Here is an 18,370-nt window from a genome sequence, read left to right on the forward strand (position 1 = left end):
TCAGTAACAATAATTAATCATAATGAGTTAAAGGTTGTTGGGGGGCTGTACATACGTATTGCTTGCTTGAGACGTCTGTGGCATAAGCCATGGAATACATGTATTAATGGATTGACCAACAGTTGAAGTTAGAAAAAAAGCTACTCTACCCAATCCCTGGATGTAGGAGAGCGGTTATGTTGTCACCTATGGAATCAAATACATGCACTTATCTGGCAGCAACAGCACTCCTTGAAACATAAATATTAACAGTGTATGTCCCATTAGCCACTTCTTGCCCTTACTCATGTAAATTGTCATGTCCTTTAGGCTTGTCCTGTCATGTATACCCCTTTTTACATACATTGTCCCATCCACATGAAAATAACGGTTCTGAACAAGTGACCTTTTACCTAGTAGCTTACTTCTGTCTCTTCAACAACAGACTCCTAGTATTCTATCATAATCCCTACACCTGACGTACATAAACATTTCCTCAGCTCTGCATAATTATTCTGTATAAAGGTCATCCCTTTTCCCATCCTTGGCCAACAGGCCTGCTGTGCATGATATCATTTGTTTGGAAAAACATTTATGATTGTTTTCAAAACATTTATGATTGTTTTCAAAACATATCTATTCTAGAAGAAACCCTGGAGTGACCACTTTAGTATACAAGACCCTTATTCCCCCTGAAAATTAGAGGAGAATTCCTTCCACGCTGACACGGTGTCCTGCATGCTAAATCTTTGACACGCTGTTGTCTGACATCCCTTGAGGGTGTCCTCCTAAGATCAGAGACGGGGTCCTTCATTCTCTACCATCAGATGAGGATGATGGTTCTTCCCTAGAGGATACTTGGCTATATACATACAAAGCTATACACATCTGCATGCTACACCTACATATTTAGGCTAGGTACATTAAGGAAAATTACGTAGGGTGTGCATTACAGGAGTCTGCAAGTGCTACTGTTTTAACTGAACTGTACACGCTCATCTTCTTAGCACTATGTTAGAAATGTCTCTACTGTTCACTATATGAGTACTAGCAATTTCTTTTGTATGCTTCTGTCTCCTAATTAGCGCCGCACATATGTTTTACACAAGATTGACACTGGACGAATAAATATTTATTGAAAACTTCCTGATCGCTATTGTGTGTATTTTCTGACAATAAGTAAGCACGAGTGACTGAGTGAAAAGTACTGTACTGTTTTCCACGATCCCTGAGGAATCAGGGCTGTCATGTTCAGTGGTTTCCAGAAACTACCTACACCACTGTAAGATACAGGGATGGTGGTAGTGGCACAGTAGAGCTAGCTGGTCTAATGGCTTACATATCCTGTGGGGGTGTACGGAAGCTGTTTGGACACCAAACCCTCAGATTAGGTCATCCAAAACATGGCAGTACTGGGGATTCCTAGGAACTACACAACATGGTGCAGCCAACTTTGGTTTGGTTCTTATATTAACAGTTAAAATCTGAGTAGTTCAGTCGTGCTTTTTCAGAAAGCCCTACTTACATTTTTCAGAGACGTCTGAAGTGGGAAGGGAGATCCGCCTCAGCTGAGCAGATATACCCTGTGTATTAGCTGAAGGTTTAACAGGCTTGTAAGGAAAAAGGTTTCCACATTGTGAAAAACCCCAAATTACTAAAACCTGTATTCTTCTCCTAAGAATAACAGAGTCCATGAGTGGTGGTTTGGGCTCGGGGGAAGGGGAACTTGCAAATGCTCTCAACATTACAGAAAATTGCAGACATGCAGTAACGATAAAGTTGTTAGAACATGGTGTACCCGCAACAGGTGGCTGTGTTACCTTCGTGATTGAGGCACACGAGGTGTTCGGATCAGAGGTATTCAGTTGTTGCTCATTTTGTTGATCTGTATTATTATTTTTAACCACTAGAAATAAAACAGACTTACACTTCCCCAATTCCCAACTCTCCATGATGCTGAAACTGGACATTCGCCAATGTAGCAGGTTTGGACGTTAGATGGTTGAGTGTCAGGGCAGTTTACAGTACTCTGATATCCATATTCATAGTGGTCCTTCCCAGGATAGATTTCGCTGCAGGATACCAGCCGTTGTTTGTAGCCCTTGCCGCATGTTACAGAGCACTGTAAAACAAAGAACATAAGTACTGTCAGAAAAATGTTCAGATAATGTTCAGTAGTCCAGAGTAGCAGGTTCTCATGCCATCTCCCCCTGTAGCAGTGCAGTTATTCTGTCCAGCTTTCCCGCAGTTGCTACCACCTGCTGGCTGTCTACCTACTGCCATCTCTATGTGCCTCCTCTTCTTGTTTCTTGCTCTGTTTTGCCTATCCTGCTCATTTTTCTGCCCTCCATGTTGCCTTTTTTGCTCGCTTTTCAGCATACTGCTTTGCCCTCTTGTGCTCTGTTTTGTCTTTTATGCCCTCAGTTTTGTCTTTTTTGCTCGTTTTTCTGCCCTCTGTTTTGCCTTTCAGCTTGTTTTTCCACCCTCTGCTTTGTACTCTTTTGCTCTGTTTTTGCCTTTTCTTCTAATTTTTCAGCCCTCTCTTTTGCTTTTTCTGCTCACCTTATGCCCATTTGTTTTACCTTTTCCTGCTAGGTTCTTCCCTCCTCCCACCGCTTCCCTCCTCCTGCCACCCAGAGCCCTGCCCTCTCTCCAGAACCTGCTTAATGGAGGCGGCAGCATGTCCCCATAGAACAGGTCTCCGTAAAGGCTTCCCCTGTGATAGTTCTCCTGTCCAGCTTGCCCACAGTCCCCTATCCTCTGCTGCCTGTCTACCTGTTACCCTCTGTGCATCCTCTGCTAATTTCTTGCTCACTTTTGCATTTTCTGCTTGTTGTTCTGCCCTATGTGTGGCCTTTTCTGTTCGTTTTTTCTGCCTTCTATTTTGGCTTTTCTGCCTATTTTTCATCCCTCTGTTTTGCCTTTCGCTGCTCGATTCTTCCCTCTTTCCATCATTTCCTCAAGTCCTGAATTTTCGATGGAGACCTTGCACCCCAGCACCAAGATACCCCCAGGGGTGGCAGTGCCGTGCTCTACAAATTTTTGATTGATTTAAAGATATACTTGATTAAGTCTACCATTGATCTTGAAGTCGAGATAGTTCAGCATTAAAAAAGAATCTGAAAATGTTATGACTCTTCAAAAATGTATATTGGACAGAATATATTAATTACAAGGAATACATCTTTTAATATTTGTTTTATTTCTGTTGATGTTCAGGGCTCTGTCACGCCTCAAAATTATTGATAATAATGTTCATAGTTTTCACCCTTTACCCTCTACTCCCTTCTTTTTTCACTTTTGTATTTATTTCTAGTTCTTAAAAAAATCTCTCTCTGTCTGATGTGCCTCCAACATCAGAAAAAATACATCTACTTTAATTTCTCCTTGAACAATTTGCACAAGGGATTTTTGGTCACAAGTATGCTTGGTCCTCAGCACTTATACCATCTGACAAAAAAAAATAACAGACAGAGGCACCCAGATGCAAAAATCTACTGTCCGAAATTGAATACCTGAAAAGTGTCCCTCATATATCATTTGTAAACTGTACAATCATTCCAAGGGGTAAGCTCCTGGGAACACACTAGCAGGATCATCTATAACCATTCTCAACATTTATAAATGAGAGGATTTGGGTTCATCAAGCACATTAGAAATGGTTGCTTGGGAAGAAAGTGTCTACTCAATTTACAGAAGATTGGATTTGTTTGTAATGAAATACACACCAATTCTGTTGCATTATATCTCTATGGGTGAAAATAGATGGACTGCTTGTGAATGACAAATGATCATGTTTCTGATTAACTTAACATTAAAAAAATTACCTCTTCAATATTCCATTGAGTGGGCTGCCATCCCGAGATTTAATAACTTTAAGTGGAACTTTGACAAGGGCTCAAAAGTGACCAAGAGGCAGTGTACAAGGCTCTATAATACTACTAAATAAAAAAGTAAAGTCAATGACTGCTTTATTGATTTAGAATTACCCTTGACAAAGTCCATCACAAGCTTTTTCAAGAAAATGAAAATAAAAACAATGGTAAATTCCCAAAGGACTACTTGTCTAGTAATTTTATACAACAAATATCTGGATAGAAGTGAGGCATAGTCAGGAGAATTGAAAAACTGGTGGATTTCCACAAAACTACAAAATCTATCAAATATGCTGTACATACATATGGACAATTATGAAACACTGTCAAGGAAGCAACGCACCTCTATTTAAAAAACATTTTTGAAATAGAGATGTAAACAGTCACACTGTTGGGTTTGTCTCTTTATGGATCTCTGTGGGAAGCATAGAATGTAGACGGTTAGGGCCCGGGAGATAGACGAGTGTTGCTATGCTGCATGATGGTGGCTCTCTACTTGTATTGAACTAAAGGAATAGAATCCTCACTTGCGAACTTTGTCCGGAGTCGCACCATCATTTTATTGGCGTCGAGTGGGTGCTGTATCATCGTTCGCCACCAGTTTTCCGTGACAGCAGATTTTGCGAAAATGCGTACTGCAATTTATCCGGGCCGGTGTCGGAGGCTCGAAGTGAGAGAAGCAGTGTTGAAGGCGAAGAACCATGCCGCATGTTATTGCATAAGACACAAAGGTGGAGTTCATTCTCCATAGCACTGCAGAAAAACAGCATGAAGCTGTGTTGCACGACTTCCCTGCCATTTGAATCAGAGCGTTCTTCACGAGTATGTGTGGTGTATTTGCACGTAGGTGGAGTCACAAGTACAAGTGCAGGCTGGATGACACAGTTAAACATTCTGCATAACCATTATTAATGGCCATCTTAATTAGGGGAAGATTCATGTAAGCTTTGTCAGTCAGGGTCAGGCCATATTGGATTGGGCTAATTTGTAAATTAATCCAGAATAATTGTGGCAATAAGTGATTTATGTTACAAAAATGCTAGAAACTTTAGGGATTGTGCCAAATTGTGCTGGGATTGTTCTTGCATTTTAACTAATTTGGTTGCTATTTCATTCATTTGAAACAATTTTTAGTAATTTTCTCACGTATATTTCATCAGTTTAATCACCGTAGTCTGCAGAAAATCCCTTTTTATTTATGGAAAGTGTCCCAGACTGTCCTGTCTTTTTGTCTGTGCCACAGGCTTCTCCTATATGCAGGAATCATGAAAGGAAGCATTCGAGGCGTATTTAGATACCAGTGATGGAGAAAAATGTACTAATTAAATAAAATGACTTTACTCATGCACAATTTGGGCCATGAAGGTAGAATTTTAAAAACATCACCTTTACAAGTGAAAGTACACCAAGAATGGGCTTCTGGGGAATCGGTAGCTATAGACATGGTGGACAAATATGTCTCCGTTATTAAGACTGCAAACAAGAGATTTTCTACTTCAAGGAAATTTATTTGGAGACATACATTCTTACAAAGAGCCCAACAAAATGGTGAATCTATTGATGATTTTGTGTCAGTTTTACATCAACTAGCGATCATGCGCAATTATAAGGAGTTCAAAGATGAAATAATTTGTGACCAGCTAATCTAAAAAACTCACACCAAGAAGATCTAAGAAACACTGCTTTCTACAGTTGATCCTAGTTTTGAAGTGGTGATCACTAAAGCCAGGGAAGTGGAGAATTCGGATGCATACTTTAAAGAATTGTCTGGCAATTGTGATACAAGCACTACTAAAGTTGTGAATGCCTTACAAGCAAAAGATGGGCTTAAAGATGTGAAGAAGTCCACCTTTGTAGAGGGAAAATGAAATAAAAGTGGTGACATTGTGTGCTTTAGATGTGGAAGTCAGAATCACGTAGCTTCAGCGAAAAATGTTCCAGCACTATCTGCCACATGTTTTAAATAGAACTGGAAAGGGCATTTTGCGAGGGTTTGCCCGAACACACATAAATCAGTAGTATCTCATGTAGATGAAACCACATTTGATAATAACAATAGTGATATGATTTTAACAGTCACTTTAACTGATAAGGATGTTGCTGGAGTTGAGATGGATGAAGCAAAAGAAGAAGATGCAGTAGGAGAGGTGAAACTTGAGCATAGGAAACCACCGCTATGTAATGTAGTAAGAAATGGTGTGAACGTATGTCTGATGGCAGATTCAGGGTCTCCTTTCACGTTAATCGCTCCTGAAATTGTTTTCAAAATTCAAACCAATGAAACTTCAACCATGTGGGCTTATGATGGGAAAGAATCGATGTGGAAGGGCAATTTAATGGTTTATTCGAATTTTATGAGAAATCTGCACATGGGGTGGTGTTTGTGGCAAAAAAGGGTTTGAATTTGTTGTGATAGCATGAACAGGGTGAGTTGGATATGATTCCTGACCCTAATCACCCGGATTGCGTGATTTTGAGATCTAAGTAAATGTCTATATGCATAACTGTGAGCCATATAAAGTGCAGAGAGAACCCCTGTCTTTGAGGGCAGATCTACGAATGGAACTAAACAAACTGTGCAATTTAGATGTGAGTAAACCAATTGAAAGCACAGAATGGCTAGCATCTGTGGTTTTAGCACATAAGAGTGGCAATGCCTTACGTTTATGCGTTGATTTGCATGAAATCAACCAAAATATTTGGGTGGCTAGAAAACTCTTCCCAACGTCAGTGAGATGTTGAGTGCATTGCAGGGAGCAACGATATTTACCATGTTAGACATGTCAGCAGCATACCATGAGGTGATTCTGAGTGAGAAGTCGAGACACTTGGCCAAATTTGTAACTCTTTCCATGGCAAATGAATGCCCTTCGGACTTGCATCTGCTTCATCGTTGTTTCAAAGATTTATGAAGATTTTCAAAGATTGTGAGGGTGTCCTATACTTCCGGGAGGGCATATTGATATTTGGTCAGACTCTTCAACAGCATGTTATGCGTTTGGACAGGATATTGCATATTCTGCAAGACAAAGGAGTAACTTTGAGGGGAGACTAGTGCAAATTTTAAAAATCTAGGGAGGATTACTTAGGACGCCCGATATCCAAAGAGGGTGTCAGTCCCAAGGTGAAGTTGCTTAAAGCTATTGGGCAAGCTCCCATTCAGGATAATAAAGTTCAGCTGATATCTTTCCTGGGGTAGGTTGAGTATTACTCAAAATGTATTCCCCATTTTGCTGACAAAACTTGCCCCCTCAGGGGTTTATTAAAGAAGTGTGCCTCATTTTTGTGGGTTGTGGAGTACCAAGTTGCTTTTGACAAAGTACATTCTGACATTGTATCGGCAGGCCCTTTGAAGTTATTTAATCCAAGAGTTAGTGGCATCATAGTTACCAATGCCATCAAGTGTGAATTGGGTGCTGCACTCATGCAGAGGAGAAGTAATGGTAGGGAGGATGTGGCTGCCTTCACTTCCAGAGCACTTTGGGATGCAGAGCATAACTAATCTACCGTATAAAAAAGAAGCCTTGGCCGTTTAGTGGGGAACACAGTATTTTCGTACATATGTGTGGAGAGTTCCTTTTTTAAAAAGAATAGATCACTATCCTCTAATTGTATTATTCAGCACAAAAGGACTTCCTGATACACGCAAAAGAATGCATGGATAGATTCAGAGCACGAGGTTATGAAGAACGCATTTTACAAGAAGCCTTCAGAAGGGTCAATAGCACACCCAGAGAGCAGTTATTCAAAGAAAAAAACAAGAGAACTGAGGGTGGTAAATTTAGAATGATCACAACTTTTTCCGAAGAGGCAGGGGACTTTAAATAAACAGATCTTTAAGAAAAATTGGAATCTCCTAAAGTTAGATCCAGTAATAGGAATGGATATTCCACCCCAACTATTACTCACCTTTAGGAAAGCGAGAACGTTGAGAGATACACTCACGAGCAGCTATCAGGGTAGAAAGTCGTCCATTCAGCTAATAGTTTGCAGGGATTCTTTCCCTGCGGTAAATGCAAGGCGTGCTCGGGAAGTAGACAAGTCTCATCATATAAGGTACCAGGGGTTGATAAACCTAGGAAGATCAAAAAATTCCTAACATGCAGTACACCCTACATGGTGTACTGTCTGATCTGCCCCTGTGAACTCCAATATATTGGGAGCACTATTCATGAGACAAAAAAGAGAGTCCTTGAACACACCAGGGCCATAAAAAATTGTGACATGACATATCCGGTAGCCCGGCACTTCCAACAGAAACACAAGAGTGGCAGAGACTTGCTCAGATTTTTCATACTAGACCATGTCCCAGTACACCCTAGGGGTGGTGATAGATTGATGATGTTTCGAAGACTAGAGTCCCGCTACATCATTGATTTACAAACTAGAAACCCTGAAGGTTTAAATACACACGAAGAATTAGCAGTACATCTGGGAAAATAAGGATATCATGGAAAAATGATGTGTAAACTGATGAATGATGATTGTAGTATGATCTATGTAAGAATGAATAATGAATAGCTAAAACATGAAAGAGTATACAAAAATTTTTTGAAACATATATAAAAATTAAATGTGAAGATTGTATTTATATGTGGGCATAAGTTTGATGTAAAAAAAAATGAATTATGTACTGACACTGCCAATTCGGGGCGAGATTGAAGGACTGTCATATGGGGAGATTGTAAAGAGGCTGTAAATGCCCATCCAGGGCTCTATTAACAAGCATGTGACATTATATTTGTAAATTATTATAATGTTTAAATATGACGGTTACTGAACCGATAAGTTTTGTTTTTTGCAAAATTATTGCAATTGTAAGCTGTCGAGATAGTTGCATATGCATACTGAAATAGACTAGGTTAAGATGGCGCCCATGCTTTTGTTGACCAGTCCTCTCTCTATGTCGTACATTGCAATGTGATGATGTAAATAAATATGGCTGCCTCAGACGCGCACTTTTATCATCGAAGAAGGCAAAACGCCGAAACGCGTCTGGTCGCTGTGGGTCTTGAAATAAAACTATGAACCCACTCCTGAGAGTGCTTTCTCTTTTCTCCTAAATGCGAGGCAAGTCAGAGCTTCAATTTACTGCGGGGGACACCGCCCGCGAAAGCACTCGTTATTTGAGTGCGCGAAGTAGGTGGGAATCGAGGTAGCTTTTATATATGTGAATGTGTGTGTGTATATATATATATATATATATATATATATATTTATATAGATCTTCTAGATGGGCTCTTCACATTGTGTGTTACCAATTTCCAATGCTTTCCTTGCAATTTACAATTATAAATAGAAATTTCTATAATGGTTGTAAACAATGATATTTATTTAAAAAAAAAAGAAAATATTATAAAGAAAACCCATGATACTTTAGTTTATGGACGTACAAGGTTTACAAATGTTAGCAAATTCACAGATTTTTGTAGGTTTACAGGAGGAAATCAATGATTTTAGTAGATTTCCAGGAACAAGCCTCCTGTCCTGCCACAACGCATAGTGAATAAAGTGCATTAAATGTTATCATCACAGAAAATATTCTGCCTATGCAGGAATTTTTCCAGACACACCAGCGAAATATAAGTATGTTCCTGCCTCCTTCTAGATGTGTATTACCTCAGACCATTCCCCTGTGATCCAGACGTAATCACATGGTTGTAAACTGCAGCTCTCCATGTCAGGTGGCTTCATGCCAGCATCACAGCGTACGCTGTCCTCTTCTCCTCCATCTTGATTCAAACAAAGCACTTTTCGATGCCGGGAGCCGAATCCGCAGGTTTTAGTGCACTGCAAAAAACATAAACAAAACATTGATTTATGGGAACTGTGAGGCCCTTTAGATCAGTTGCTTGCTTCTCATTCTACCTATCCATGACCCACTGTCCACTTCTTACATCTTCTTTGTTACCCTTCTGATTTGAACACAAGAAACACACTTAGAAGAAGGACCCATCTCTGCACTTTTGCTTTTTGTGGAAAGGGCTTCTTTATTGGAAGAAAGCAGAGCTCACAATTACTGACAGCCCTTTGGCTTAGCCACAAGCACTAAATGTACCTAAATAATGTTCTAGCAGTCAATTCTTACCCATTCTCCCTAAGCTTTGCCCACCCATTAATTCTCTAACACCCTCTCCCCCTATAGTGCTCCAACTCTTCCAACATGTTTATCTTCTACTCCTTACTCCTGAATCCCCATCAAATTCCTTTCTAGCCTGCCTCCTCTAGGTCTAGACTTCATCCTATACCCTGCTTGGTATGTTCTTTCCTCGTACTTTTCTTCTCCTATCCTTCCTTGCTTACTTACTCTCCTTCCATACACACCCTTCTATCTATTAACAGTATGAGATGTGGGTTCATCATTGTGAGGAGGTATTGAGAATTACCTCTATATCATGCATGTTACAGCAAAGACGCGCTGGCCGAAAGGCCTTGACATCAAATGCCATACATGTCATCATTGTCTCTCCCAATGTCCCCATTTGGAGAGGACAGTACCCTCCCTTCCACATGGGGCTTACTTTAAGAGAATGATCACTCTCAATGCTTTTGCTTTTTGTTGAAAAGTTCGTTTTTAGGCAACAAGCAGAGCTCACAATTACTGACAATGCTTATCTGCACACTCCAATTGTCCCTAAACAATCGTTTAGTAATTCATTTTAATCCCTTCCTCACCTTTAAATATTACCCAGGTCTTAAATCTCTAACACCCCTTAAATTACCCAACACTTTCAACATGTTTATCTGTTAACTTTTTTAATTATATTCCATAGTCCTGAATCCACACCAACTTCCCTTACATTCGGCCCACTCTAGGTCCAGGCTGCTCCTATTTCCTTTTTGATCATATCTTTCCCTATACTTCTCTTCGTCTAACCTTGCCAGATCTACCCTAGCTTATGCTCTTGGGGGCATCTATACATACTAACATTTCACACAGGGCAGCAAGCAAAGTTTATGTTCTGCGTGGCATGAAAGGGAGACCGCATAAATGCAAAATATCTTGTAAGATATGCTGCATTTCTGCTTCCTCATGGCGCTGGCACACTGTGTGCTACCTAGTACCAATGCAGGTATCCTTGCACCATGGTGCAAGGGTGTCTGCGTAACAGGTAGGATTGTTTTTGTGCAGGAATGCATACCTTCTCCCACAAAAGAAAAACCTTAGAAGAAATGTACTCTTTCTATGTGTGATGCACAATGCAGCACACATAGAATGAGGAAGCTACAAGGAAAAAAAGATATTTCTCCTCGTTATGCCTGCTTCAAGGATGTATAGCTTTTTGGGGCAATCCCAGGTATACTCACCATAGTAAATGTGTAATTGGGTCAAAATCCTTAGATGGATGCATGGGAAAGCCCTTGCTCCACAATGGTATGCTCCTGAAATAACACCTGGTGTTCATAGCACATGCTAACATGCCATATGTCACTCACCTCCAATTACCAAACCCGTGTACACACTCACACACACACCCCTTCCCCCCAAACCCACATGGGCAGATTTCTAAGGTCAAAGAACTTTTGTTCCATCCTGCTTTGCATCACCCTATATACTTCTACCTCTTTTACCACCACCCTTACTAACCTTGTAAGTCCTCCCAGGACCTTCACCACCAGGTGAATCATGAACATGTCTGTCTAAGCCTATTTTTACCCAAATACCCAAAACAAAACAACTAACAACTAACCCACACCCACATGGCACCAGAACCATTTTCACCACACCTTTACTACATTATCCACCAACCTCAGCAAGAACATTAGCACTTTCCATCCTTGTCCTCTTCAAACTCTTCCCAGTCCAACAACTCTAGAGTCATCCTCGTGCCCTCACTCATCTGGACCACCTTGCTCATACTCCCTGCAAGTCCCATCACCATCCGTTCTCGTTGGCAAAGTTCTCAAATTCATACTCATAGTCATTTAAGCTCTCCCTCCTTCCCCATTTCACAATTAACCTGACAATTCAAATGAAGAAATAGCCAGAAATTATGCCATTCTCAGTTGGATGCACCAGCAGAAGTAGCCTGCCCCAACTATACCATCTCTGATTTTAAGGCATGCCTCCCAACACTTTCTCTACTCTTCTTTCTAGCCTAAAAGCCCAGAATATGCAACCAAATTCTTCCCCTTTCTTTTTGCACCCGCAAAAGCAATACCCATAGAACAGTATCCTCACAACCTGATCATAATTAGTGAACAGTGACAGCCACCTTCTCACCAATGATATTACATAACACACCACATCTATTCACCTAACTGCCATTCCCTGTCTATCACTCCTTCTTTCTCAGTGCACCACCCCAAACCCATTCCTTCCAGGTGTGATAATAAATATCACTCAATAGTCCAGGTGCAAGTCCCTTATCTAGCCACTTCCCAAAACATCTCCATTCACCACACCCCCATCTGACCCACTTCGGATGCGAGTCCCAAAATCTCTGAAACTAAAAGTGATAGAATATGTCACAGTCTTTCAACATCCTGTGTATGTGTCTGGCACATAACCAAAATGTCCCAAATAAAACCATCAATATCATGTTCCTTAGCCTTCTAAGCACCTGGCAGATGCCACTCACCAAATCATCCATCCCCAGCAACACAACCCCATATTTATTTATAGTCCCTAACTTTTCAGTCCATGCCCAGTCATGCATAAGCAATATGAAAACTATTGAGAGAATTCCCAAAAGGGCAGCACCTTACTGTGCCTCCTGCGGAATTACAGTCATTACTCTACAAGCCCCCTTCCTTGACTGCCAAGTACCAATGCACCTGCCCTATAGAGTAGTGGGAACAATCAGTGTTACTGCTGAAAGTGGATGGTAGTTTGCAAAGGGGAAGTTGTGGCAAGTCTTTGGTGACCAGGATTTGGAGGTAAGTTGGTTGCTGTGGGCAGTGCATGTATGACCAAAAGGCATTTTGCCAGGTGAGGGGATGACGTATCCTTACCACAGGTATGGAGAGCAATTGGGAAGAGACAGGACAAGTTGGCCTAGTGCATTGCCTGGACAGCCTTAATAGGCAGTATACATTTATGGCAACACTCCAAGGGCAGGTGCATTGGATATAAGTAATGGACGGGTCTCCTTCAGGGCCCCTGTAGTCATGTCCATACCTTTTCATGCAAAAAACACTCATTGATTTCTGAATAATGACTTTAAAAGAGTTAAGGTAAGCATGTTGTTCCTGCTTACATTGCACATGTTTTACTTAATCTTGCATTCCCTATTATTGTGTGCTTTTTCCATAATGTTATTCCTTTTTTTTCAGGCAGCATATTACTCTTGCTTACTACATAATTTGAATTGAGTTGCATCCAGGTGTTTATAGCAGTGCACAATTGTGTTGTAGCTAAAGGCAGTACACATTTCTCTCAGTGGGGCAACATGGTGTTCAGTGTAGGAGAAGTTGTGGCACTATGGCCCGAGCTGCTAAATGGAACTGGGGAAGCAGGTTCAGCCTTCATGAGCAGTCCACCAGACCACTCTCCTGAGAGAGCACATTCCTATGCTAGACTTTACAAGGCCCTGTTAGACCTTAGAAGCCTTTGTGTCCTAGCACCAGCAGGTGGACTCTAGTGGTGGCAAGTGTTAATTAACCCTAAAGGCCTGTCCACCACAATCCATACAGAAGTTCGCCTCCAGTCTAGCGGGCAGGCCTACGAAGCAGAATACCTTAGGTCGACAGTGACTTTGTCACTGAGATCACAGGGCCCTTGAGGCCAGTCCACCAAACCTATTGGGATCTACCTCCATTGGCCTAGTTTCAGCAGTAGTACTGCAATGAACCAGGGATCGGCAATGCAAGATTTGCACACACACCAAAATTTGCAAACTTCACAGTCTGTCTGCTTCATGCACAAGCACCTTTAACAAGTGCTGTCTGCTTTGGGGGCACTAGGATTATGCAGCAATGGAGGACAAACTTATGTTGCAGTGTTGACTAAATTATGGAGCAAAAAAACAGGCTGCAGTGTAATGCTGTACATTTTCTGATACTTTATTATTTTGACATTTTTACTCATACTAAAACTCTTTGCATAGATTCTGTCTTATTAGTACCAGTGTAATAGCAAATTTAGCAGTGAGAAAGGTGACCAGTCAACCTTTGCAGAGGGCCCTCCACTTTGCAGGAAGACAAGTCACATGTTTTTATATCTTTTGGTCAGTTTGAGATACAATTTTTTATGTAAAATCATCAGATTATGCAGCAGATTATCTATTATATGGCAAATGTGGCCAAGCCATAATTATGTGGAAGATATTTGCAAGCTAGAATATTTTGCCATTCATGTTTGAGCTGCTCTGATGGAAAAAGGGAGGAGAAGTGTTGACAGAAACTGCTTAGCTCTGAGACAAATGGCATGTGATTCCACTTTTAAGCCTATTTGTGACATTCTGTGATTGGAAACATATCCCACTTTGTGAATGTATTTTAATGTCAATAACTAATATTAAACCTTAAATAAACATGCGTATCCATTGGTTGAATTAATTAATGTATTAAGCTGTAACTGGTCAGTGAAATGTCAAACAAATACAAAAATTTGAGATGTTTTACTCTTTCTGGCCACACCTCTGACTCCGCCCACTGACCCAAACCTCAGGTTATTCCCCTCCTCTGATTCTATGCCCATTATTCCACAATTTAATTTCCCCCCCTTCAACCATGAATTCAGGTCTCTGACTGACTGATGACAGATGTGTTCGTGTGTCTAGTATTGATTGTCCTGGTTCAGGAGCGTAGCTTGGTCAGCATGATTGGGGGGGCTGTGAGCTTCAGATTTCCCAACAATCACACTGGGACATTGTGTTGTAGCACATTATATGTGAAATATTCAACATTTTGAAAGGTCTTCAAAACATAGGAGAGAGCATGTGTATTTTTGTCAGTCTGGGCATGCCAAAATTCCAGTTGTAATCCGACAGACAATTCACATTATACGACTGAAAGCGCTTGCACCCAACTATTTACTAAAGAATACATTTTTAGAGGGGTTTAACACCCCAAACACCCCACCGTAGCAACGCCCCTGTCCAGAATTAAATTATTTTCTGGAGCATAATAGTTTTGGCGACCACAGCAAATGTGGCGTGAAAGGCTGGTTTAAAGATCACTTTGGCGTGTATGCATTTGAATATGTGCACATTTTAATGTGTATTTAGCAGTTCTGCCAAGTATCACGCATCAGTCGTGACACTAACGCATTTCAGTGTGGTGCTCCGCATCACCACATGCATTGTCACGCATAATGCATAGTGGCTGAGTTGCCTGTTAAGTGCTGCCTACAATCTGTGTGTGTCAGCTGTCAGTGCAGTGCGCTGCCTGTGAATTGCCTGTGCGCGCTACTGCCGGAGTCTTGGGGCGCTCCCAGCTAAGTTAGCTAAGGAGGGCAGTGCTACAATGTACCTTCTTCTGATTGATCCTGCGGCACCGCGCAGCTCTGAGTCAGTTTGTCAGCCTGCTTGGCGCCAATGCAGAGTAGTGCTCAATAGCTACTACCGCCAGAGCCGTGGCCCAGTCAGATTGTCCGACACAATTTGTGGCATTGGCGCTGTGGGACCTCACGTCCTGTTGCAGTATAGCTGGGAGCACGAGAGAGGCAGTGGTTTGCGTGTGGCTCAGGGTGCAATTTAATCATGACGCGGTCCGCATTTTGCACCGGCCGGGCGAGTCGCCTGCGCTGTGTGGGCCAATAATAATGGTTGTGTATTTTATTTACAATAAAGGCCGTTATGAGCCTGCGCCTTTTGTAAATTATTTTCCAAGCCCGTTTGGCCGAGGGAGAGTGCAGTGGACGGATGGAGCATTTTGGAGTCAATGAGTGACTCACTGACTGTCACTGTCGGTTGCTGCGGCTGCCAGAACTTACTAAGGAAAGCTGGCTGCGGCACGGTGCACTGGGCAGCAGGACCGGCGACTAAGGTGGATTGCCGCAGGGGTAAAGCTTTTCTCAACTCACGACCTGAGCCAGCCAGCTGAGCGGTCACCGACGCTCCAGTCACACTGCCTGGCTGAAGATCAAGAACTGAACAGTAAGTAGTATGTTGTTAATGTTTGCCAGCCACTTGCCACCACCACCCGAATGTGTGACTGTATCATAAAATTACACAAGTTACATTTCCAATGACTTCACTTTTAGAAAGTTCACTTTGCTAAGTGGAGGGAAATATAGCTATTTTTGCCCCGTTAATGCAAGGAGAGAAGGGCTGCCTGCAACTCCGTTTCCTCTGACACACATTGATCAGCCAAACACACAAGATGATGTCCAGAAAACAATTACTTGATTTAAGACCTCCCAATACGCATATAACGCATTCTTTTGACCTGCTTGGACGTTTTCCTTTGCACTGCCCTGATTGCCCTTTTCTGTTAAATACTCCTTATCTATGTAATAGTCAACAGCAATTAACTACTACTACTACTCCTTCTCCTCCTGGATTTGTTTTTATCAGTCACAATTGTCGCTCACTGCCCAAACATAAACGCAATATTTTTGACTTGCTTACTGATGAGGCGCCTGATGCGCTATTTATCACTGAATCTTGGCTCCACGACAGCTCTGGCCCTGACATCGCGAAGCGCTGCCTATTGACTATGCCATTGTCCGAAATGACCGTCCTATAAGGACTGGAGGCGGTGTGGCGATCATTTTTAATAAAAAATATCAATGCCATTCAGATCCTATTACTTTGAGCGGATGTGATGCTCTTCACTTCAAGCTCACTCTAAACCCCAATAATACTCTTACTGGGCTCCTAATGTATTGTCCCCCTAGCACTATAAATTCTTGGTATACCCAATTTTTGGATTACCTTGCTTCAGTGCTCGTTTCTTCCAGTAACTTTTTCGTCATTGGTGATTTAAATTTACACTTGGATAACCCCAATGATAAGGCTGCTGGTAACTGTATCACCGATCTTGCCGCTATGAATATAATCTTACATAACAAGGGCCCCACCCACAGGGGTGGGCATCTTTTAGATCCTATTTTTTCAAACTCTTCGCTAATAACATGCTCTCCTGTTTTACCTGTTTCTTGGTCAGATCATTATCCAGTTAAATTTACTGTAGCTACAAACAAAACACAGACCACACCTAATTCCTCTCTCAATTTTAAAAAGAGAGTCTGGAAGAATTTGGACATTGCAGCTCTCAACATAAAACTGCTTGATCTTTTGCCTAAATACCTACCTAATTTAGACAACATGAATTCAGCTGCTAACTCGGTGAACTACTGGCTCTCCGATGCTATAAATACCTGTCTTCCTCTTACAAATAAAAAAAATGTTGTCCATAATTCTCCCGCCACATGGTACAATGAAACCCTCCGTCTACATAAAGCCCAATGTAAGAGACTAGAACGTACCTGGAGGAAGGATTACTCAACTGCTGCTGGGCTTACGTATAAAGCTGAATTGAAACTATACCACAAGGCCTGTGCTCACACCAGAGCCACCTATGTTACTAACTTGATTACAGAAGCCATGAATAAATCAAATGTTCTATTTAAAGTAGTAAAAGACCTTGCTGGCTCACAGACAGTTGCTATACCCCCTCCTCTTTCGAGCAAGAAATGTGACGAACTTGCCCAGTATTTCACATCCAAAATCGACATAATCTACAAAGATATAAAAACTCATGAGGAATCAAATGCCTGCTCTTGTTTATCCCCTATCACCTCTTGTCCCCCCTTGGTTTCTTTGAAGACTTGCCCTGACCTTGTACCTGCCACTCTTTTGGAAATTTTAAACAATATTAAATCTGGCTCACCCATGGATCCCTTACCTATTTCGGTTCTACGTCAGCTTGAATCTTCCCAACTTGATGTGATCTGTTCCTTACTTAATGCTTCTCTTGCTTCAGCCACGGTCCCCCACAGCTGGAAGCATGCAATGGTTACCCCGCTCCTTAAGAAACCCACTGCAGATCCTAATGTTGCCGCCAATTTCCGGCCCATCTCATTGTTGCCGGCCTTCTCAAAAATTTTAGAAAGACACATTCATTTACATCTCTCACGCTTTGTCACTTCTAATAATCTCCTTCATTCCTCCCAATCTGGCTTTCGTCAAGGCTTCTCCACCGAAACCACCCTATTAGGAGTAACTGAGAACATTCGCCAATTACTAGATCAAGGTGAAACGGCTGCACTGATATTGCTTGATCTCAGTGCAGCCTTCGATACTGTTTCTCACAGTATCCTTCTCAGTAGCCTTGCCTCCTTTGGCATTTGTGACAAAGCCTTGCTCTGGTTCTCGTCCTTTCTCTCTGATAGGACCTTTCAAATCTTTTCTAATACTTCCACTTCTAACACATATCATTCCCCTCATGGTGTTCCCCAGGGTTCCATCCTTAGCCCTCTCCTCTTCAATCTTTATGTTGTTCCGTTAGCTCATGTCGCACATCACTCTGGTCTCAATCTTTTTACTTATGCTGATGATTCTCAGATTGTGTTTTCTTTATCTCAAGCCGATCCTTCTTCACCTTCCTCTCTGCAATCTGGTCTCAGT

At 41.6% G+C, this 18,370-nt stretch overlaps 1 protein-coding gene across 1 annotated transcript in view; it reads right to left on the reverse strand.

Moving 5' to 3' along the window:
* The window catches only part of ADAMTS9 (ADAM metallopeptidase with thrombospondin type 1 motif 9), a 914,249-nt gene that overhangs the window by 79,732 nt on the left and 816,147 nt on the right, over positions 1-18,370 (reverse strand). The window contains exons 32-33 of the mRNA XM_086939088.1: positions 9,474-9,644; positions 1,907-2,101 (exon numbers count right to left, since the gene is read on the reverse strand). Coding sequence (XP_086795214.1) covers positions 1,907-2,101; positions 9,474-9,644 — 366 coding nt within the window. The remainder of the gene's footprint in view (positions 1-1,906; positions 2,102-9,473; positions 9,645-18,370) is intronic.

This window comes from Lissotriton vulgaris, chromosome 9, assembly GCF_964263255.1.
Source record: "Lissotriton vulgaris chromosome 9, aLisVul1.2, whole genome shotgun sequence".
Taxonomy (NCBI): domain Eukaryota; kingdom Metazoa; phylum Chordata; class Amphibia; order Caudata; family Salamandridae; genus Lissotriton; species Lissotriton vulgaris.